The following is a 24125-nucleotide window of genomic DNA, read 5'->3' as shown; positions in this document are numbered from 1 at the left end:
CTGGGATTCTCATTTCTCATTTAGGCCCAAGATCTTTTGTCCCTTCTGTGACCACCTCTGCAATAGCTCACAAATCCCTGAACTTAGAAGGAAGGAGTCTGTTTCCTTCCCTATTTGATCTCATGATCAGCAACTCCCTCCTCCTCCCTCAACCCCCACACACAGCATCCAGGTATCATTTCCTGTAATTATAGTTGCCTTTGGGCCTAAAAGTATGTAACTATAGAAATGAACATTCATGAGTTTAAATAACTATTATGGTATATTATTTTAATTTACTATCATATGTTAGTTATTTTAACCTTTTATTGGGCATGATTTGTGAATTAAAAGTTATTATCATTACATATGTATACAAAAGATAGGCTGTAGAGTCTACTACTCTCCGTGATTTCATACACACACTGGTGGTCCTGAAAGGTAACCCTCAAAGACAAGGGTAATTAAATTACTGTACTTAGGATCGTTTCTGCAGATGGTTCTAGCCTCTCTTCTTTATCTGGTCTTCTGGGGAGCTGTAAAATATTATGTCCTTCCCTAAGTCTTCATGTGCAATATAAAAACTGATTTTATATGCACTATGGCATATGTCTATAATCCCAGTGGTTAGGGGGAAGAGGCAAGGAAGACCCAAAATTCAAGATCATTCTCACCTACACAGAGAACTCTAGGCCAGTCTGGGATATATAAGATCCTACCTCAGAAAATGAAAAGAACAGATGCCTAGCAACTCCATCCCTACTTTAATGCTATGAGTTGTCCTCTTCCATAATTCAGATATACCATAGGCAATAGTCCAACCCATATTCTCTGAGGTTAGAGGTCAGATTCACTCCCATAGCGACACAAACAAACCCAACCAGGTGAGAAATAGCATGGTTCCACACCTCTGCTTCTCCTGGTGTGCCAACAGAAGTTAAAGCTTAGATTTATTCTGCCTTCGAAAGGATTAAAATTATGGACTGCTGAGCTATTGAGAAAAGAATCCTTTGTATAACAATAAAGTCTACCTAGAAAGTCAAATGCTAGATTTTTAATTGACACATAATTGTATAAATTTATGGGGTACATTATTAATGGGAACATTTAAAAGCTCAATATACTTGTTGCCAAATAATTAGGAGAAAATTATCCTCTCTCCTCTCTAATTCCATATTTTCTGTGATAAACAATGTAAACTTAGTTACAGCTTATACATGAGGAGTTTTTCGGAAACAAAAAGTGGGGCCAGAAAGAGAATCCAGTCAACACAGTTCATAATAGGACTTACAAAAAACATAGCCTACAGGTGTCCAGCCTACTACATATTTTTGTGTGGAACCTAATAATGGCTCTTGTATTTTTAAATGTAAAATTTATAACTACCAACCTTTCACCAGCAACAATTATTTGACTTCATTTTGTGACTTACAAAGTTTAAAATATTTTATGGATCCCTTAGAGTTTAGCTTCCTGAGCTCTGGGTTAAAAGACGAAGCATTGAGGAGTATTGGGCTCTATAAGATGCCCTCTCTGTATAGAGCTGTATGTGGCTTCTTAATTAAATAGAACTTCACCAGCCACACTTCAATAGACAGAAGATGGCAGCAGTTTCTGCACTGGACACTGTAGACACAGAAGTTCTGCTTCATCCGAGAACAGGATATTTGATAGTCCTGATAGCGGAGGTAGAGCATGTGGCGGGGGGGGGGGGGGGGATGTATTTTCACGGCCTTGCCTCTGGTTTCATGAAATCTTAATTCATTCAATTTGCTTAATATATCTCAGTCAAAAAAAAAGGGAGTCGATCTCATTTTTTTTTATATTCATACAGAAAACTGAGTGTCGTCCACCACTTTGGGCATTATGCACAGTCTCTGATGCTCTGGCTACCCCAACATTCTAGTCATCTTGGTATGGTAACTGGTTCAAGTCAAACTAAGGTAGAGAAAGCTCTACCTTGTGGTAGCTACCTATTTGTCACCGTGATAAAAATAACTAACCTGACTAACTTCAAGCAAGGAACTTTTTATTTGACTCGCGGTTTTGAGCCGTTTCAGTCCTCTTCTGACGACTCTGCATTCTCCTGATGTGGGAGACAGTATCATGGTAGATGGTCTAGAAATGTGACTCCATGGTAGCATTTGTTCTAGCTCTAACACACACACACACACACATATATGCACACACGCACACACACATGCATTAAACATATTGGTAGTGTGGTGGAATAGAAGTGCTACCTCATGACAATCAAAAACTGAAAGAGACAAGTAGGAGCCTGAGAGAACGCACCCTTCAAAGTCATGCCCCAAGTCACCCATTCCTTCAGCCAGACCCTACCTCTTGCCAGCTCCCGAGAATGCCATCAAATAATAAATCCATGAAAGGATGGTTCCATTGATAAAGTTAGAGCCCTTGTGACCCGATCAATCCTCAGTGAGCCAGAGACCAAGTCTTGAACATATAAGCGTTTTAGGGAACATGCCACATCAAAGTCCTAACAGCCTCTGAATCAGAACAGAAAGACCCGAGCTCCAGTTGAATGCCTTCACTAGGTGGACTGTCCTGACCAAGTCTCCAAATGGGTCAGAGTCTTGATTTGCTCTTCAGCAAGATCTATTCTGACATTCGCAAAGGCCATTCTGTACATTGTAAAGGACCACTCACGACTCTTTGGATCACCACTGGGGAGGGGACAATAAAAATATTCATGGAAAGAGTTAAAATAAATGGGGATTTCTCATTCATAGTTTAAAAACAGAAGCCAACTTTCAGGCCAAATATTGTAGCAGTGTTATCCTATGTAGAGAAACATTGAAAGGATTCAGCTGTGCAAATGGGGACACTCAGATTTCTTATCACCGAGCAGTTGGACAAAGGACGAAGGCACTCTGTGAATTCTCTCTTTTCAGGTGATGGAGCGAACGATGTAAGCATGATTCAAGCTGCTGACATTGGCATTGGAATATCTGGGCAGGAAGGCATGCAGGTAATATGATTTACCTCCTTTTCCTTCGCTGATCTCCTTTATTCTTCCTGGAGATCTGAGGAATAGCCCTCAGTGCGGAATAAATCATCCTTTGAGCATCATAAAATTATTAACTGGCAGTCAGGGGTGTCTTCCGTGCCTCTGTGTCCTCTGTCATCAAAATCCTACCATCCGTTCCTCCCAAAAACAGAGGGACACTGAGGACATGTGGCTTTTTACCAAAGGCAATGGTAGCTGTAGTCCAAGCCTGCACAGCATATAAGCCTTTCTCTGACCTCACATATCCTTCTGTGACCTCCGTAAGGAGTGACAGAGATTGGGACGTTTGGAAATATTTTATTGACTCATAAATTAATTTGTACAGTTTTATGGTGTACCTAATTCTCTAAAAATTCTATTTGGAACAAGCATACTTAAGTGAGATACTGTTCTTTCCCACTAAAACAGACCCTGTTTTTTGATTTTGAACCTTCAGTGATTATAGTCTCAACACCAGGGAAGACACTGCTTAAATTCAATGCTGAGAATTAGAAAGGTAGCCATAGTTCTTTGTTACCCTTCAGGTGGTTACCGTATGCCAGCAATGTTGGGTATTTCATTTTTATGTGTTACCACATGGAATTTATTATTATTATTATTATTATTATTATATGTTATAGATTGGCAATCATTTTTCCAGACAATAAAACTGAGGCTCAAGAAGTTGAAGTAATCTGAAAAGTATTCATACCAAGATTTCTAACCAAAACATCTAAACCTCATTTTAAGAGACCTCCAGACTGTATCTTATTATAAATATGCCCAAGGGCAAAATGTCCATCCTAGCACCATGTAGATGAACTTCCCAACCAACAGTGTCATCTGTAAATCATGCTAACTGCCTGCTTGAGGGGTACCCAAGGGTACTCAGGGATTGGAGAATCACCTGGTGAAAATCAGTTTTCTGGTTCGCCCCTAGAACAGATACTGACACTGGGCCTTAATGAATGATCATTAGATAAATGGACGGAAATGTGGGGCCAAGTGGAGTGTTGGTCCCTTCTTGGACTCTGGTAATATTTCAGCTTCCAAGATGAGCAGGAGAGATGTCCGAACCCAAAGTGCCTCCCAAGCATGATGACATGACAAGGGATCACTCAAGTCCTGAATACTGCAGACCTAGAAGAAAGCGTTGTCCTCAAGGGAACATCTTTGGGGCCAGCGATGGTTGTGTGTGAAAACTGATGTCTCCATTCTTTCCTCCCAGGCCGTCATGTCCAGCGACTTTGCCATTGCCCGGTTCAGCCACCTCAAGAAGCTGCTGCTTGTGCATGGCCACTGGTGCTACTCGCGCCTGGCCAGGATGGTAGTGTACTACTTCTACAAGAACGTGGTGAGTGTCCCCCGTGTAAGCTTCCACTCAGGCCTTGCGGTCCTTGCAAGAACTCTGTGTCCTCCGAATAGTGGAACAAGCATTTCGGCTCAAGGGAGTTAGTCCACTGACCTGGATTTGAGATCTCACTACCTGTGTAACTTTGGGCAACCCTGTACACTACTCCATAGGCCATAGTTTCCTCTATAATTTCAAAACAGGAAGGAAACTGGTATTGCTTACTGTGATAATGTTATAAGAATTGGTTATGCTCTTTGGAAAGCCCCTGGCACATAGGAACAGCATGAATGCTTATGAATGTGGATCCTGCGGTCAGATTAAGCGTCAACCTAGATTCCCATATTTGGTAATTGTCTCCAAACATATGTTTCTCCATCTACAAAGTGCAAGTCATAATAGTTCCTTCCTCTTGTGTGCTCTGTGCTGGTCAGCACTTCATCAACGTGGCAGAACACTTAGGATAATCAACTTACAATGAGGAAAGGTTTGTTTGGGGCTCATTCTTCTGGCGGTGCCAGTCTGTGGCTAGTTGGTTCATTTATTATGGGTCTGTGGCCTGTGATAGTAACGCTATGGATCCCAGATAAAAGTGGATTTCTCTCCTGATAAGGCCCCAAAGCAAGAACACACCAGGCGAGCTATTGAAGCTATCAAAGGCTCTTGTTTGAAAAGTCCAAGATTAACAGTCAGTGTAGCAGTGAGATAGCAAAGCATAGCTGGACTAAGGGATGGAGCAAGGGACTGAGTTTCCATCGCCTACTTCAAGGATCTTTGATCCAAATAGAATTTGATTCCTATTTGCACAAGGAAAAATTGACAGTTAACACTGGAATGAATGGTGGAAGACAAACATAGTGACCTAAAAATTCTATCATTTTCCTTTTAGTCCATTGTTTTAGGCTCTGGCTTAGTCATCCGTATTCAAAGGTGAATGTCTCTATCCAAAGTCCAGCACATACACATATGTAAAAGAACAGCACAACAAAACAGTGTAAATTCAGCCAGCTGGGTGGAGATATTGTCTCCGCACTGTCTATGCAAGCAAGTCCCTCCGTCTGACTTGAGATTCACTCTGAACGCGAAAGACTGTTTACTTAGAATTCAAAACACCCTGCTTCATTTTTGTCTTTTGCATCCAAGGAGTCATTCTTTTGAATCAGCACCGCCTCTTCTCGGCGTTCACTTTGTGAAGCGGAAAGGCAATCTCTCCAGCCAGCCACGCTCTCCCAGCTCAAGTGATGCTTATTTCTAGCGCGTTGCTAGGGCTCAGAACTGCCTGCCATACTGATGCGGTATTATCTCCCAGCTGCAATTAGAGGGTGGGGAACTATGACTTCCACATCCGAAACCAATTCCAGAGGGATTAAAACCCTGCCTGCTCTGAAATTTGAACAATGAATTAATTACTGCACTGCAGCATCTAGGGTAGAAGAGCGGGCACCCAATCTGAGCCCACGCTGTCGTGGGGTTCAGTGTGCTTGCTCCCTGGGAGATGCAAAGCCTGTAGCTAGAAAGAGTAAGTGGAAACAGTTTGCCAGGGGAAGGATATACTCTGTGATGTTAAGTTTTGAAGATGAGTTGTCAGGACCAAGCAAAGATGCACTTCATCTATTCAGACATCTACGGAAATGTCTGCTATGTGCTAGGCAGTGGGCTAGCCACTGGGCATAGCGTGGGGACTGAACCAGGGAGAGTGTTTCCTTGCTCTCGGGAGATATTTTGTCCACATAGGGACAACAAGCATCTTCCCATAAAGGCTAGACAATAAATACTTTCTGCTTTTGTTGGCCATAGTTGTCTTGACGTATCTTACTATGGAACCCAGAGATAGTATCAGGAAAGGCCCACAGCAGCTAGAAAGAGAGAACGTAGGAACTTCAAGTACTTGTTGCTAGCCCTCAATTAGGGTAAAGTGAAGCTGGGTGTCCTGGAGCTATGAAAATCATTACTATGGTACTGATATTTATTAATAACTTCATTTAGGGATGTTAGTGATACTGTCACAGGTGGTTATGAGCATGGTAAAGGATACCGCACATCTAATGCTTTCTGCCAGGTTTTCCATTAGGTTCATTGAATTTTCACTTTCAATATGTCTTTCTTTTTCTTTTTCCTCCAAATCTTAATCTCCTGGATAAATTTTCATTCTGTGCTGTGACTTTCCTCTCTAGCGCCCCAGTTGAATTTAGCTGCCTGTTTGTATACTCTTTCAAAGTTTTCAAAACCTTCTTCCAGGGTCTTATCGACTTGAGCATTTTTGAGTTCCATGGTTGAGGAATTGTATTATTATGAAGAGTCGAGTAGTATTGTTTGTGGAATTTCTGTCTAGAAATTTGCGTACATCTCTTTGAACTCAAGTTGGAGAACCTTCATACTGAGCTCTGAGCATTGCTCAGCCAGCGACAACAGAATTTCACCACACAGGGTCTAGAAATCCATTTAAATCAGTTACAGGTCTTACTCTTTTTTTATTTATTTCTTTTGATTGAGCTATATATTTTCCTCTACTCCCCTACCTTCCTCCCCCTCCCCTTCAACCCTACTCTTTTCCCCACACAAACTCCCAATTTCCTCAGGATATCTTGCCTTTTTCACCTTTTTATGTAGATCCATGTATGTCTCTCTTAGGGTCTTCTTTGTAGTCTAATTTCTCTGAGGTTGTGGCCTATAGGCTGATTTTTTTTTTTTGCTTTATGTCTAAAAACCACTTATAAGTGAACATATATTATATTTGTCTTTCTGGGTCTGGCTTTCCCCACTCAATGTGGTTTTTTCTAGATCCATCAATTTGCCTGCAAATTTCAAGATGTCATTATTTTTTAACGCTCTGTAGTACTCCATTGTGTAAATGGGCCCACATTTTCATTATCCATTTTTTGGTTGAGGGACATCTAGGTTGTTTCCAGGCTCTGGTTGCTACAAATAATGCTGCTATGAACATAGTTGAGCACGTGTCCTTGCGGTACAATTGAACATCTTTTGGGAATATACCCAACAATGGTATTGCTGGGTCTTGGGATAAATTGTTTCCTAATTTTCTGAGAAATCATCATACTGTTTTCCAAAGTAGCTGTACAAGCTTACACGCCCACTAGCAATGGAGGAGTGTTCCCCTTACTCTACATCCTCTCCAGCATAAGCTGGCATCAGTGTTTTTGATGTCGTCCATTCTGACCGGTATAAGATGGAATCTCAGAGTTGTTTTGGTTTTCATTTCTCTGATGGCTAAGGATGTTGACAACTCTGATTCTTTGGCCGACTCTTGGGACCCTTTTCCTCCTATTGAATTGCTTTGTCCAGCCTTGACATGAGGGGTTTGTGCCTAGCCTTATTGTAGCTTGTTAGGCCATGTTCAGTGGATATCCTTCGGAAGTCTGCCCTTTTTTATTTTAAGGGAAATGGAGGAAGAGTGGATCTGGGGGAGAGGGGCAGAAGGGGGAAGGACAGGAAACTGCAGTCAGGATATAATGTATGAGAGAAAAATAAAAGAAAAAAATCAGTTACAGCCCATCAATGACAACATATTTGAAAATACAATATTGTAAGTCAAGAAGTTAAAAAGTATTCATGGTAAGTATGAAAATGGTATTGAATGTGATAAAGAAAGAAGATGTGGAAAGAGAAGAGAAAGGAGAAGCCCAGTTAATCTGTTGGAAAAGGGAGGAGTGGAAAAGAATGGCATAACTAGAAAAAGAGCAAGAGCTGTGCACCAAAGTAAAAGAGCGTTTACAGAGTTCTCCCAAACGTGGAAAAGTTCAAAATTAGATCAGTGTAAGAGGGAGGAGAATAAAGGGAAATTTTAAAACATTCCCTTTAAAAGTCAATAAGGTAAAATTGAAATACTACTTGTAGCATGAATAATAAAAACCCAGAAACAAAGACTGGCATTCAAGCTGAAGATTAGAAAAGCAAAGCAGCCAACCACTAGAAAGTTCTTATGTCTACAAAACCTTCAGACTGAAAAACAGTGATTTCCTATCTCATCCTGCCTTATATTCCTCTCTAGTGCTGGCATTAAAGGTGTGCACCACCACCACCCCGCCTCTATAGCTAACTAGTATGACTGCTGGGGTTAAAGGTGTGTGCTACCACTGCCCAGCCCGTATGGCTGACTAGTGTGGCAAGCTTTGCTCTCTGATCTTCAGGCAAGTTTTATCTGTTAGTTCATAAACAAAATATCACTATAACTCCTCAATGCAGAGAAAGGAGGATGAAGGAAACAAGGAGGAGCAGAAAGTAAAATAAATAAGAAAATGTATAAATAAAAACTAGATGGATGTAAATTAATATAATACAGTAAAAAAAAACTGTGCTCCATTCATAAGAAGGAAAAGGGGTGGTTAGTAGAGTAGCTCCTCCCTAGCCCCACAAACTGGAAATGAAGTGTGTGTAGAAGGAGGGGTCCAATTGAACTTGACCTCTCACCTGCCCTGTGGTTTATGTGGTTTCTGAATCTCTGTTGGACAAAAGTCTGATGTTCCCCAGAGTCTTCTCAGAAGGGACCATTCTCCTTCCTTCATATCAAGGGCTCTGCTGGTCACATTTTTGTTTGCATGATATGGGCAAGGTACCATGCTGGGGTGGCTGCTTTAGTTGGGGAAAAAGTGGTCTCCCAAAGTTACTGAGAAGCAACCAGAGAACAGATGAGCTGTTTTAATGTTTTTGGAACTTCAAGATCTGGGGCTCTACAGATTAAGTGACGTAAGAATTTGATCTACCCCGTGACTTCAGACTCAGCTCTCATCACCCCTAAGGGTAATTCTGAGTGGATGAAGCTTTCCCTTTCTCCATAAACTTACCAGCCCCCAGCTCACCATCTGAACCTTCTTTCACCTAAGCCCTATGGCAAGCCAAAATGAAGCTCCATGATCTGTGGGTATTCCCTGAACTCAGGTCCCAAGGATAGCTCAGTCTTTGACAATAAATCCACTCTCAACATGACATTCAGCTGCTGTTCCCCTACTTACAGTGTGGGAAAATGGGGTTCGTCTCCATGTCTGACCCATCTGCAGCTGTCTCACCAAAATCTGCTGTGTTTGACTCCCATGAATGCTGTAGGCTTGTCCCAGATGGGTACCACTTGGCTTTCATCTGTCTTCTGAGTCTCCTTCCTCTATCAGGCTCTGTGTCACCTGCTTCTCCTGTATGACACATCTTGGTTCCTTTCACTTCCTTCGGGATTTTCCTAAGCTTTTCCTCTATTTCTCCTTAGGATGAGGCTTCTTTATTCTTACTTCTGTTCTCTCCTTTACGGACTTACACAGAAGCAACCTGTAGTCTGCCATCTTACCTAGGAGCTCAGGTTTCTATTATCCATTCTCTACTCTCCACTACCACTGGGATACTGTTTGTGTATTATTATGTGCCATGATACATGACAAAATGATGTTCAGAAAGATGATGTCACTTGCCCAAGGTCATCGAGCTAGTAATTGACACACCTGGGGATGTAAAATCAGGCCTCTGTACTTCCCAAGCCTGTGCTCTTAGCCGTCATAGTCCAGCAAACTACAAGCAGAGACCTCACTCATGAAGCCTGCTCCCTGCCTGCAGTGTTACGTCAACCTGCTGTTCTGGTACCAGTTCTTCTGTGGTTTCTCCGGCTCCACCATGATCGATAATTGGCAGATGATATTCTTCAATCTCTTCTTCACCTCCTTGCCTCCCATTGTCTTCGGAATCCTCGATAAAGATGTCTCTGCAGAAACACTCCTGGCGTTGCCTGAGTTATATAAGAGTGGCCAAAACTCCGAGGTGAGGAGCTGCGGCAAGCATGGGGGTAGCTTTAGGTTGTCCCGAAGCTGATAGTCCTCCTGCAGGACAGAGATAGTATCGGGCTGGAAGTCAGGAACTAGCCACAGTTCACTTGCCTCCTGTGTGACTTTGGGTGACTCTAGCCTGTTTCATACTTGCTGCTAGGAATGTTAGATAAGACCAGTAAGTCTATTTTAATATTCAGCTGCCATAGCTGAAGTGGGGGTACATATGGTAAGACCCCATGCTTCCAGGCTGTGAAGTACAGCAATCAAACTCCCAAGACCTAGTTACAAGCACATTTTCTGTTTCTCTAACAGAACACCGAGGACTGGGTAATACCACAAAGGATTTTATTTAGCTCATAATTTTGATGCTACAAGTCTGAGATTGTGTAGCTCTGTCTGCTCAGCCTTCTAGGTGAGGGCCTCCTCAGCTCCATCACAATGTGAAAGTGCATCGTGATGTGAATATATGTGACAAGGGGAGATCACATGGTGTGGCAGGAAGACTCCTAGATCAAGATCACTCAAGCAACCCATTCTCATAAAACCAGCATTAGTCTCATCCAGAAAAGCACCCTTGTTTAGTGACCTAACCACCTCCCACTAGGCACCACACCGTAAACATCACCACACTGAGGACTGAGGGGCACACTCAAGTCATCTCCAAACAATCATACCTAATTTGGGGGATCCCTATATCTAACAACTAGTTTTCCCATCAAAACTAGTGGTGAGGCACTTGAAAGCTTCAATTTCACTCTAAGGAAGGCAGAACTAGACATCAACATTGCATAGAGTCTAGCAGTATTTCAAGTAAACTTAAGAAAGCGTAGGAAGTTATTAAGCAGGTTTCTATCCAAGTGGTGAGACTAGCCAAGGCACAGACAAAGAAGCCAGACAGAGAGATGTGCAAACAGCATTGGCTGCATCCAATGGAGTTGTAAGGGAAGAACTTTGAAATGTCTGAGAGTACAGTAAGTACCATGGCACCTTGAATGAAGGAGGACAAAGCCATAGCTAGTGTTCTTAAAAGCACTGTTTGGGGTTTCTGTTTTGTTTTGTTTTGTTTTTGTGAATAACCAAAGAATTAAACCAAACCAAGTCCTAACCAAAGACAGAGGAGAAAGCAATGCAACAGCCCAAGAAGGCAAGCTAAAAAGGAGGGGGAGGAACACAGCCCATCTCGGGCTCTTCTAATTCTACCCTCCCCACAGGCAGGCTGGATATACAACATAGTAGCTACGATATAAAACAAAAAAAACATAATAAATCATGTTTCCTTTTTCTCAAAAAGGGAGAAGAACAAAGCATAAGATGAGAAATCTTATCTCTAAAGCAGTTGATCTCTGACTCTTGGGAGCATTGATCCTTGTCTATGAGTGAGCTTTCCACCTTAGAGGGGACTTAGAGAATTCAAAATAGCGGTCCTAGTGACAGAGCTAATGCATGGCATCGACCGCCCTTCCTAGATATCAAGACACGGTTGCATTTAGTCCCCTTGAACTTCCCTGGGAAAAGAAAGCAGTTCTCAGAGAAGGTTCATAATTTCTACAAAACAACATCTTTGAGTGGCAAGGCTAAGCTTAGCTCTATTCTCTCGGAGCTAAGATGACAGGGATGCAAAGTATCATACTGTTAAGCTCAGCCACACGTGAGGAAGATGCTCGCAAAGACCAGCAGCTCCCCAGGATGCTGAATTATTGGTGTGTTCTTCCCTGCAGTGCTACAACCTGCCAAGGTTCTGGATTTCCATGGCTGATGCGTTCTACCAGAGTCTCGTTTGTTTCTTTATCCCTTACCTGGTAAGTCAGAGAGTCCCATCCAAGACATAGAAGTCATGGTGTGTAATGGGGCTTAGTTATGCAAAATCACAGACCAATAGCACCTTTTTACGTACGCCATGGCAGAGACTCCAAATTAGTAGGTGGGCACATCCCACCCAAGGTATTAGAGAAAATAGAACACCTTACGCAAAACTTCATTTCTGGGTCTCTTGAAAAACCAAAAGCTGTCATTACACTGGGTTATTTCCCCTCATGGGAAAACAGTACAGAGCTGATTCATGGCCCTGCTTAGATAGAGATTGTATTGTAAGAGATAGTGTTATCTGTCTTTCTCCTTTTGCCTCTGACTGCAAGAGCCCCTTCTCTGTGCTGTATACTATCACCATTAAATTATAACAAGTCTGTAATTCTCACTTCTTCTGAAGTGACTACAAAGGATTCTTCTGAGGTGCCTCCCATGGGGAGGAGGCACCGTTGGGCAGGATGACATCTTATACTTTTTATCCTCCATGCTTCCTGCCCTGGAGCTGAGAGCATTTATTTTAGTTAGGGTTTCTATTGCTGTGATGAAATTCCATGACCAAAACTGACTTGGAGAGAAAAGCATTTTTTTTTCAGCTTACACGTCTAAATCACAGTCCATCACTGATGGAAGTCAGTCAGAAACTTGAAGCAGAAACACAAAGGCAGAAACTGAAACAGAAGCCACAGAGAAATTCTGCTAACTGCTTGCTCCTCGCTTCTTGACCAGCTGGTTTGCTTTCTCACAGGACTCTTCTATGTAGCCCTGGATATCCTGTAACTTACTCTGTTAACCAACCAGGCTTGAACTTGAGCTCAGAAACCCACCTGCCTCCCGAGTACTGGGATTAAAGACATGTGCCACCACTGCCTGGCAGCCTGCTTTCTTATGGCAACCAGGACCACCTACCAAGGGGTAGCACCCTCCCACACCAATCTTTAATCAAGACCATACCCCATAGACTTTCCTTCAGAACAATCTTATGAAGGCATGTTCTCAATTAAGACTTCCTCTTCCCAGATATGTCTAAATTTATGTCAAGTTAACAAAACCCAACCATCGCACTGCCCACTCTTAAACTTGACCTCTGTCTGGACTACACTTTCCTTTATCATAATCTGGTTTCAGCCGAAAAAGCCTCTTCTGTGCTCCCAGGGTGTCTCAGAGAGTGAGTGCTCTGAGGACTGCTGTGTATCACCATTTGCCCTGCCTAATAGGCCACAAACTCCTTAAAGAGAGATACGCATCCCCTCAGCAACCAGTGATGTACCTGGGAATGTGCAAGAAAGCTTCTGTTCACCCATTCCACAGGGGTTTTCCAGCCTCCACCCGAGCAAACATGTCCCTAAGCAATCTAATCCCGTCTCCCATTTCTCCTCTTGTCAATTCCTTGAATCAACCCCTTCTTTTCTCCTTTCTTCTCACCATCTTTCTTCCCCTCCCTGGCTTCGTTGTACTGAACACACAGCCTTAAATCCATGCGTGCTCGGGTATGCCTACTTGACCGTGCCTGTTTGTTCTTCCTCCTTAGACCTACAGAGGTTCAGATATAGACGTCTTTACCTTTGGAACACCAATCAACACCATCTCCCTCATTACCATCCTCTTGCACCAGGCAATGGAAATGAAGACATGGGTAAGGATCCCACAGGCCAAATAGCTTAAAAATTGTATTCTTGTTCATTGAATGAACTCAAATTTCTGAGTTCTTCTACTCTATATAGTTGGTCTAGCTCAGTAAATTTATGAGTCTCTCACTGTGCCCCTATAAAGCATTGGAATTGGCAAAGATGCTAACATTGCTGGCCTCAGCATCCAGCCATGATGACAATAGCAATTCCCATAAAGCAAAGAGACAGTTCCAAAACTAAATTTATGGTGATGAAAAATTCAGGAGCATTGAAGATTTAGGAAAGGCTAGCCTGAGCCCCGCTGAGGCTGTGGATACATGGCCATTACCCACTTACTTAGTTACCACATATCAAGCATTGCCAAATAACGAATTTTGGGATCTTACACCATAAAAGATAGGCTGAGGAAGTGGCTTAATCTATAAGATGAAGACCTGAATTTGATATCCAGCACCCACAAAAAAGCCAGATATGTTAGTGTGTTCCTATAATCCCAATGCCAGGAAAGTGGAGCTTGGTGGATCCCTGGAACTGGTTGCCTAGCTAATCTCACTGAATCAGTGGGCCTCGTGTTCAGTGAGAAACCATGTCCCAAAAAATAAGACAGAGTTTAAGGAAAACAGAGACTAAAATCCTCTAGCCTCCATACCTACTCACACATATTACATGTACAGAGAAAGAACAAGCTCACTCACTGAGTTTTGCTAATAACTCTAAAGAGTTCAAAATTTTATGCCAAGTATTAATCTACATGATGTACATACGTTACCTCATTTAACTTCACTATGTCCTTGGTATTATACTTTTTTTTAATCATCCCGTTTTACAGATTTAGAAATAGATGTAGCAAGGTTAAGAAATCTGCCCCAAGCAGCTCAAACTAGAAGTGAGTTTTGATCCCTGTCATTCTGACCCTTACGCTTTTAACCACTTATGCTAATACAAAGACAGAGTTTAGTGGTACACAGAGATCACAGTAAAGAAAGATCTTCCCATGGTCATGTTAAGATGACTGTTGCTAAAAGCACATGTACTGAAAATTTGAAAATGAAAATACCTCCAGGTAGGCTCAGCACATGCCTGCACTCTACAATGAAGCTTTCTCCTTCACCCCCTTTCACCATCAAAAGCTTACTCAGTGGCCAATAAGAGGCCCCAAGAGAACCTCTGGGTCAGAGAAGTCTCATCCTGGAAATCGTGTTTTCTAATGTGTGCCAGTAGTGGCAGAACAAAGTGGTAAACCCGGCTATGCCTCTTTTGTCCTAAGTTCATGTTCTTTATGGTCCATCAATACCAGAAGAGGCTATGACACAATGAAGAGGTGGTCAGGTATGGTGTGCTTTCTAGGAAGCAGGAAAATATGCCAGTGGGGAGTCTGGCTCCTTTATAGTAGAGAAGTCTAGAGCGCTATTTATTGTTGGTCCAGTTGTCTCTGCCCTACAAAGCAAGCTGTGGAAAACTATGGTATTGACAAGCTCCTGGGGTGTGGTTATATCAGAAACAGTGAGTGAGCAATGTATAAGGCAAAGACGTGACTTTGATAGTAGGAACTGAGACCAGCTCTGGAAACTGTTAGAACTCCCCCAAATGACAAATTAACTTTGAAATTAAAAGTACAATCTGTGCAATTCATTCTAGATCAGACAGCAAAGGAGGGGAGGAAGGGAGGGAGGGAAGGAGGGAGGGAGGGAGGGAAGGAGGGAGGGAAGGAGGGAGGGAAGGAGGGAGGGAGGGAGGGAGGGAGGGGGAGGGAGGGAGGGAAGGAGGGAGGGAGGGAAGCTACCAAATTGGAAAGTAGAATTAGAAACATCTATCATGATACACAAGTAAACAGCTTTTATTACACGTCCCTGGAAGGAAAAGAGAGAAAGGTACCATTTCTTTCATGTCTCTTATAACAACAATAAGTCCATTCACGGGGGACTCCTAAAATCACCTCTCCAAAAGTCCCATTTTCAAATACTATCAATTGAGAGTTTCAACATGGAGATTTGGGAGTAGACAATAACATCCAATCCATAAGCAAAAGGAATGCATATATATGATAAAGTAAGAATTCATCCATAAACACGTACAGAATTTGCCAGAAAAATAGAGAGCCAAGCCACTTACAAGAGATATATGGTTACTTTTAATTGTATGCTTGAAATATTTCCCTCAAATGAATCCTACTGTCGAGGATGCTCTTAGCCATTACATTTTTCTAAAGTTGAATGTTAAGAGCCGAGCCAGTTTTCACAACCCAGCTAGGTAGAGCAATATGGATGCTTGGTCCACTACGCTGCCTGTGTTGTGAGGGTTTCCACAAGGTTTAAGGTAAAGCTTAATTAAGCTATGTGCATTTTGCTGCCCCATAATCTAATCAAAACTTCCAACAGCATCTTCTTTGTCCCCTTTACAGACTGTCCTCCATGGCCTTGTCCTCCTCGGCAGCTTCTTGATGTACTTCGTGGTTTCCCTCATCTACAACGCCACTTGTGTTACTTGCAACAGCCCCGTCAATCCCTATGGGGTGATGGAAAGGCAGCTCTCAGACCCCACATTCTACCTCATCTGCCTGCTCACACCAGTTGCGGCTCTTCTACCCAGGTTTGAGCTCTTGGGCAATGCCCTATAAAATTCCCAGTCTTCCCAAAATCCCCATAGCCCAAGGGTATAGCTACACCTCTCACTTATGTGAAGGGATGCTTGCAAAATCAACTTGAGGACGGAGGGGTTGGTTTTGGCTCACAGTTTAGAGGTAAATTCTGTCGTGGCAGCCAGTGACACTTTCTCTGCATAACCCAGGACCCCAGGCCACATTCGAGGGGGCTCTTCCCTCCTCTGCTAACCCTCCCTTGACACACCCACACCCGCACAGCTACCCCTCAAGGTGTATTTTCATAAAGGCTTTAAATCAGTCAGGTTGACTGGAACCTGGAGATTGTTGTCCAGACACAAGGTACTGGGATAAAAGAACAATAAGAAAAAGAAAAGAAAAGAAAACAACTGGGTAGTGATGGTAGACTTTAATCCCAGCACTCGAGAGGCAGAGACAGGAGGATCTCTGTGAGTTGAAGGACAGCCTGGTCTACGAGAGCTAGTTCCAGGATACAGAGGGCTGTTACCACAGAGAAACCCTGTCTCCAAAAAACAAAAACAAAACAAAACAACAAAAAACAAAACAAACAAAAAAAGGAACAATAAGACAGAGAAAAATAACATGGACTCTGGCCCCAGGTCAAGCACAGAGAAGCAAAATGGCCCCCACTAAGACCATGTAATGTGGGAGGAATCAGTCTACCTTCCTGGCTTAGAAATTGTGTTGTCTGATAAGGGCAGATTTGTTTAAGCTCTGTAATCTTTTCTGCCAGTCTGGGAGTCTCACACCCCAGTGCCTGTAGGAGTGGGAGCAGTCCCAGCAAGCCACATGGAGTGCATAGATGGAGACAAAGAACTTCTCAGCACAGGAAAGAACTGTGAAGCAGAACTTCAGACTTCTCTCTGAAATTCTAAATTTTTCAGAAAACAGCCAACATTTTAATATCACTAAAGTTTAAAACACATGTGTGACATTTCACAAAAGGCTCTGTTGCCCGGATAAATCACTCATGATCACACACTGTTTTCTGACACTTCTGACCCAAAAACCGCGACTCTCACAGTTTCAAGGAAAATGCCAGCAGCGATAGTGCTGCTCTGTGGAGCTCGAGATTGCTGCACATTATACAGCCCCAAAGGTTCTTTCTTCTCTCAGCCAAGTATTCGGCGGAGCTAAGGTTCTAGCCCATGAAACAGCTGAAGGCCTGAGTACCCAGATGTGTCTGTGTTACCAGTACAAATCACAGTGGGAGCAAGGCTCTCCCGTCTCGTGAGCCAGTGCTGCATTCTCTGACCCCACACTCCAGTCAGAAAAACGGGTAACGTTGACAATAATGTCTTTCGAGGCACAGTTTAGGTTTTCTCCTTCCTCAGGATCTCATCAGTTTTCACAACAGAATTGAGCCACTTGTCATTGAAGGCTAATAAATGCCCAAAGGCAACACTGTGCAGAACTGTTTCTGCCCCACAGCAGGCAGAGAGCCCTTGAGGAACCTTACTTCATCTGCCTGTAGCATCTTCCTAAGGCATCTTAGAACTTTGGCTTCTAATATAGTTAGAGACTGAAAATACAACCTAGGCATGTAGAACAGAGGTCAGCAAATGGCGCAGAAGAATTGAGCTCTGAATACTGGCTGTGTGCAGGACCTCCCAGCTTGACTCCTATGGTCCTCCAGCCTCATCTCCACACTGTTTCAGATTTGGCGATAAATACCACCAAACTGCTTAGCCGTATCAATAATCCCAGACCCTCTCACTTCTATGCATGGCTTCTGCTGGGAATACTTTTGCCTCCACCAAATTCTTTACCCTTTGATCTCATGACAGCATGACTATTTTCAGAAGTTCTATGACGTCTCCTACCTTTTTTGGAGTGTAGCAAATCTCCGATATTCCTACCACCTGTGTGTTTATCTGTTACCGCCTGTTTTCCCATCAATCAAATCATGTTCATGTCTTCTGATGGCAGACTCCAGAGAAAAGAACTCTTTGTCTTTATTCAGCCATCGCCTAGCAGTTCCTGTTGCATAGTCTGTGCTCTGAGATGAATGAGCAATGGATACTGGACGATCAGAAAGATGGATAGACAGACTCTAGCTTCACTCAGGGCATCACCCAGCGGAGGCATTGCACATAAGTCTGTCACACGGGTGAAAGCAGCTGACCCATACAGAATCCTCAGAGTACAGAGTAGGCAAAAAATTAAGAAAAAGTGTAAGTCTCAAGAAAAAAATTTCTACCAACCCCTTTGTCCAGTGAAACCCTGGGGACAAAAACATGAGAGGAATAGAAGGATCATGTCTTTATTGGAAAATTCCATCAGAAATGTCAGGAATTTGTTTTTGTTATGTGTTTGTTTGGTGTGTGTGTGTGTGTGTGCGCGCGCGCACGCATGCTACTTGTAAGTGCCTGTGGAGCCAGAAGAGGGTGTCAGATGCCTGAAGATAAAGTTACAGATGATTTGTGAGCCACCTCACATGGGTGCTAGGAACTTAACTCAGGTCCTCTAGAAAAGCATAGAGCATTTTTAACCACTGAGCTGCCTCTCTGGCCCCACGGTTGGGTTTTGTTTGTTTTGTCCCCTGATTTTGAAGTTAAGCGATTGTGACCATCATGGCCAGAGTGAGCTTCTCTATCCCCCAGGTTATTTGGAGACTAAAGAGAAATTTATAAGCCCGGTGTTCTTCATTAGGAAAGTGCTTAGAGCCAGAGTCTTCCAAGGCTACAGCAGCAGTTTAATAAAGGTCCTTGAAACATGTCAAGGACTGTTGTTGACACATGCAGAATGAACAGCTGGGCATCAGCTTCATGGCCTGCTGAACAGATGAGGAATGAGTTGAAGAAATATTAGCAAATATGCACTTGCTAGTGACCATGGTATACAGTCAAATCTTTGCTTATTCTATAATATTACCACAAAGTTGAATTCCCATTTAATTCTATTTACTAAGGTCAAAGGGATTTCTTCTGTTAATGAAGGGATTATTTTAATAATTGTAAGGACACTTGACTTACAACCTTGGCATAATGCGTGTTTGTTTATAGAAATCCACATGATAGAATGTTTGCTATAGAGCACTGTTCCTGGCTTAAAGTTGAAAATCCTGTTTCTCATCATGGGCAGTGATCTTACTCACCAGTCTTGTGGATAAGTAGACCGCTAATCTTAGTCCAGTTAATTCACACAGCACAAAAGGACCATACAAATTCCCTCCTAGAACTAGAAGCATGGATGTATGCAAACTATTTTAGAGATTTCAAAACAGATGATCATACCAAGCTTAGCCCCTAGGGCCCCTTCTTAATCCTTTTAATTAGTAGTAGCAAATAGTAAGAGGTTTTGGCCCCTCTACCTTGACTTTTATGACCTACACATTCTTGGACTCTCTTCCCACTTCTGCTCCTTTTATTTGCAGCTTAAGCCTCAGATCCGGTGAGTGCCAAGCCTCCAGCCTAGTTTCCTGATCCCCTAAATTTATATTTTCTCCACAGATCCAGAAATCACTATTCTGAATTGAAATAACTTTTTTCTTTTTTTATTGCTTTTATTGAGTTATATATTTTTCTCCACTCCCCTCTCCTCCTCCTCCCTCCCCTTCTCTCTACTCTCGTGACTCCCCATATTCCCAATTTACTCAGGAGATCTTGTCTTTTTCTACTTCCCATGTAGATTAGATCCATGTATGTCTTTCTTGGGGTCCTCATCATTGTCTAGGTTCTCTGGTAAAAATAAGGAAAATTTTATTGGCACTGGTGGGATCTACTACAGTCTTAAGAAAACTCTTGGCCCCTGTGGGTTCATTGTGCAACTTTCAAACACAATAAAATAAGACTCTCTGTTTACAAGGCTTTAAAATTAACATTGTACATGTCCTCCAGGCTAGATAACACTCAGAAAAGAGAATGTGCGTGGCCTATGATACAAGATAATGCATAGTTAGCCTTCTCACCCTTCCACATGTCTAAATTTGGATTCAGAAGATGAATCTAAAGTCTCCCACAGGCTACATGCAGCTTGATAAGAAAAGGGCAAGTCGGAGTGAGATGTCGAGATCTCAGACCTTTTCAGGAGACTTGGCAGTATCACCTCAACACCCATGGTAAGGTTTGAAAGGAAAGGGTATCCTAGCTATCAGAGGGCCCAAAAATGCTGCAAAAATCACACCACACAATAGACCTTACCTGGGGGTGTCAGCCTCCTCACTGGGCAAAGAGTAGTTATATAAAGTTACACCAAAAAAAAATCCCACTGGTATGTATACAGTAGATAAGAAACTAACTTACAGGTCTAGAGCACTCGAAGCTGACCATAGCTTGACAGCAGATAAAGCATTGGGTTCGTTGTGCAGTGTGTGGACACACTAAAGCATGAGAGACACAGCATCAGACAAACTCATCACAGTACAAACATCAAAGTGCACTTATGTAAAGTTAAGTTGACAATGTCTCCAAGTGATTGAGCGCGTGTGTGTCTTATCGGGGGTCAGTGGTAGCCTCCTTGTCCTTGACTATGTCAAGCACCTGGATTTGGGAAAAAATTAGTCAGTAATCAGCAAGGCTCCTTGAACAGAATAGGCATTACTGTTATATTGTGCTGGCGTTATCACCCTTCCTCCATCTACAGGATCAGGCATTCTCAGCTTTGAGAGTGATTGTGCAGTGAAGACAATCTCATGGGAGAAAAGTTAGAGTCTAAGAGCCCTTTCGATGCTAAAATTTGAAGATATAAACAACTCAAAAACTACCTTTATTCTTTTACTTCCAACTAGGTACTTTCTCCTGTCTCTACAAGGCACATATGGGAAGTCTCTCATCTTAAAAGCCCAGAAAATTGACAAGCTGCCCATAGACAAAAGAAACCTCGAAATCCAGAACTGGAGAAGCAAACAGAGGCCTGCCCCTGCCCCTACTTCTGCCTCTGCTTCTGTTCCTGCTTCGGACCCTGCCCATGTTCAGCCCTCATGCCAGTCAGTATCACCTACACGACAGCAGGGCTTAGGAACCAGCACCCCAAAGAACTTTAGCCCTCCCAGGCAGAAGCATGTTGAAGACTGGGTTCTCCAGGGTCCAAGATGCAGCAGAGAACTCTCAAGGGATGACTCATGCTCAGGAGACACCTTGGCTAAGTTCTCATCTGGGGAATATCTACTGGGCCCAAACAGAACAATGGCTCTGACAGCCTATATCAGGGGACAGAAGGATGTGTCTCGACACTCAAGCAAAGGCAGCCATCGCCGGTCTCAGAGTTCACTCATTTGAGGGGGCTACAAAAATCAGAGATGGATACAAACTCAGAAGAGGCCGCCCCAATAACTGACAAGTGACCCATTTCCCTTCCTCTCTGTAGAGGAATGACTGCCAGTTTTATCAAGTCTCCTCATCAGGGTTGACTCATCATTTTCCTTCGGGAAATGATGTCCCCAAAGGGGGTTAGCAACACTGACTGTCAGGCCTACGGACTCTGGCTTTCTTCTGCTGCCAGGCAGGACGTCTTTAAAACAATAGTCTGGATCTGGACGTTATGATTTTGTTACATTGTGTTCCAACGTTTGAACTCAAGCACATCCTTATGTGCTTCTAAGTGAGCAAAGCCCGTGACCCCAATGCAACCAGGCAGTGAGAATCCAAGACTCCAACCAGTATTATAAATCTTTGAGATGTATCAGAATATGGAGGTTGCTAGGGTTGTCAAGCCATCACCTTGCCTCACCCAAAAGTTCAAGCTTCAGAAGAGACCTGCACACACAGTAGCTTCTTCTCAAGATCACTACTATATCAAGTCAGGGATATCATCCCTTTCATGGACAGAGTTGAGGTTGCCTCATTCCTTTAAGCCAGTGGTTCTCAACCTTCCTGATGCTGCATCCCTTTAATAACAAAGCTCCTCATGTTGCGGTGAGCCCCCCAACCATAAAATTATGTCACTGATACTTCATAACTGTGATTTTGCTACTGTTATGACTTGTAGTGTAAATATCTGATATGCAGGCTATCTGACATGTGACTCCCAAAGGGCTTGTGACCCAGGTTGAGGACCACTGCTCTCAGCCAAAGAAAATGACATCTCAAGATGAAAATGGGATTAGATGGGGTTTACATGCAGTACAACAGATACTACGAAGGGCTATGGGGTTGCAACTCATATAAGAGGCAGAAAGGATACACACACTAAAGGTTTTCCACTAATGGACCACATGCCCCACCATCTGGGGGGGGGGGTTATTCCAAAAGGACACAGCATGCACCTCATCAAACTACTGATTTATTTGGAAATAAAACTGCTCATCCTCATTCAGCTCTTACAATGGGAAAAACCAGAGATAATATCTTAGCACAGCGTTCCTCAAGAAGAGGCCCAGATGACAGAGCAACTATGAATTCAAGGTGGCATCTTGAAGTTTAAAACCCACATTATCAGCTGATGCCAGAATGTCATGGCCATCATTGACCCGTGATTCAGCTAAGTTAAACAGTCGTGGGGAAAGAATTACATGTGTTTCCTATCCCTAGAAATTGTTAATGCCAAAAGTGTTAAAGAACTCTATAACATGTTAAAGATTTCTATAAAAAGCTAGATGACAGTTCTCAGAGGCTGTCAAGATAATCTAGGTCCGCTACGACCAGCAACGGCCTAGTCCAAGTCTTCAAAGTTAAGTCAAGGAGTGTTCTTTGCCACAGTCTCCTTAAGGTAATGCCTGCATATTGGGCAAAAAGTCCAAGGATTGGCACACTGTAACCTTTGTACCCAAGTCACCACCAGCAGCCATGAGTTGGCCTGCGACTTAAGTAATTCCTAAGCAATGATACTAAGAAAGAGCCCAGCCATCAAGATGGCAAATGGCAGAGTGAGCTGATTCTGTTCATCCTTGTGGAAAACAAAGACTGGAGAAAGACCCTTCTGAGCATCATCCTAAAGCTCTGTGATGTCATGACGACCCAGAAGGTAGGAACTTGAGTATTCTACCGAAAAATTGATATGGTCATGCAGGAGGTGGGGGATGAGTGAAGGATAAGCAGGCATGGGTTGCTCCAAGTGAGGAGATTCATCAAAACCTGGATCTAACTTCCCTTTCCTTATGAGACTCCTAACTACTGCCAACAGTCAGAAATTCCAGTAGTATATTCTAGAAAATAGCAGAGCATTGGCTCCCGTACATTGGAGTTTAAGTGTTTGCTTTTCCCTGTAGTCTTTAAAGGACCTTGGAGCAGGCTACCGCGCTTGCAAATTAAGTGGAAGCAGCTCTACCTCCTGGCATAAAGATCAAGTTCAAATTGCATGCAGTGCACTGATGAGGCTTTCAGACAGCGAGAGCCGTCCCTAGGAACAGCAGTCTCACTTCAGAGCGAACAGAGGACAGGAAAGCGGAGAGAAAACGTGACACCCCACCCCTTACCAAGATCCACGCTCTGCTCAGCATTCTAAGGCTGCTCTTTTTCTTGCCTGATCGACCATCTCAGTGTACCCGGAATGATCCCAGTTTTGCAGGTCCCCACATGTAGGGGAGCCCAGGCCATCTGGTCCCAAGTGGTCACTTTCTTTTGCTACTCGTTGTGAACCAAACCAGCTATGTGAGTGTCCAACGTGCCACCTCACTCAGAGGGCAGCTCTAATGTTCCCTCTATAAGGTAATGCTAGGGATTGTATGTAGTACATGTTCTATATGTATAATCTTTGTACTGATTGACTGGAAACATGTCATCATCTTTTTTAGAAAAGAAAAAAGAAAAATAAACTTGGTTTTTCCACAGTTCTCGACCACAGTTCTTCCTATACATTGTCGGTACTAATCCTGAATATTTGTTCATTCATTCATCCTTCTTTGTTTTTACTCATTCATTTATCTTGTCAATAAACCTCAGTAAGTCCTTACTAAATAATTTGAAGTGCAACGTGAGCCATGAAGATGTTAATGCCTGTCCTCCCCTACCTTCCACACCTACTACCTTTCCCAGGCTGAAGGCATTAGGCATATTTACCCCAGTGTGAGATAAAGCGCAAACTATGC

General features: G+C 43.0%; 1 protein-coding gene across 4 annotated transcripts in view; it reads left to right on the top strand.

The window, feature by feature from the left end:
* Atp10b (ATPase phospholipid transporting 10B (putative)) overlaps nt 1-23867 on the top strand; it is a 289706-nt gene extending 265839 nt beyond the window's left edge. For 3 of the 4 annotated variants that reach the window (XM_087910707.1, XM_085694856.2, XM_048435992.3), the window contains 7 exons: nt 2895-2971; nt 4218-4343; nt 9897-10097; nt 11824-11904; nt 13440-13544; nt 15941-16128; nt 20889-23867. In XM_087910707.1, coding sequence (XP_087766833.1) covers nt 2895-2971; nt 4218-4343; nt 9897-10097; nt 11824-11904; nt 13440-13544; nt 15941-16128; nt 20889-21378 — 1268 coding nt within the window. In that variant the 3' untranslated portion in view covers nt 21379-23867. The remainder of the gene's footprint in view (nt 1-2894; nt 2972-4217; nt 4344-9896; nt 10098-11823; nt 11905-13439; nt 13545-15940; nt 16129-20888) is intronic. The other variant, XR_015003547.2, reaches the window with a different exon arrangement.
* The last annotated feature ends 258 nt before the right edge of the window (nt 23868-24125 follow it).

Source organism: Myodes glareolus, chromosome 9 (assembly GCF_982192425.1).
Source record: "Myodes glareolus chromosome 9, mMyoGla1.1, whole genome shotgun sequence".
In the NCBI taxonomy this organism is placed as follows: Eukaryota; Metazoa; Chordata; class Mammalia; order Rodentia; family Cricetidae; genus Myodes; species Myodes glareolus.
The sequence above is the reverse complement of the archived record's forward strand: the minus strand, read 5'-3'. Positions and strand labels throughout refer to the sequence as shown.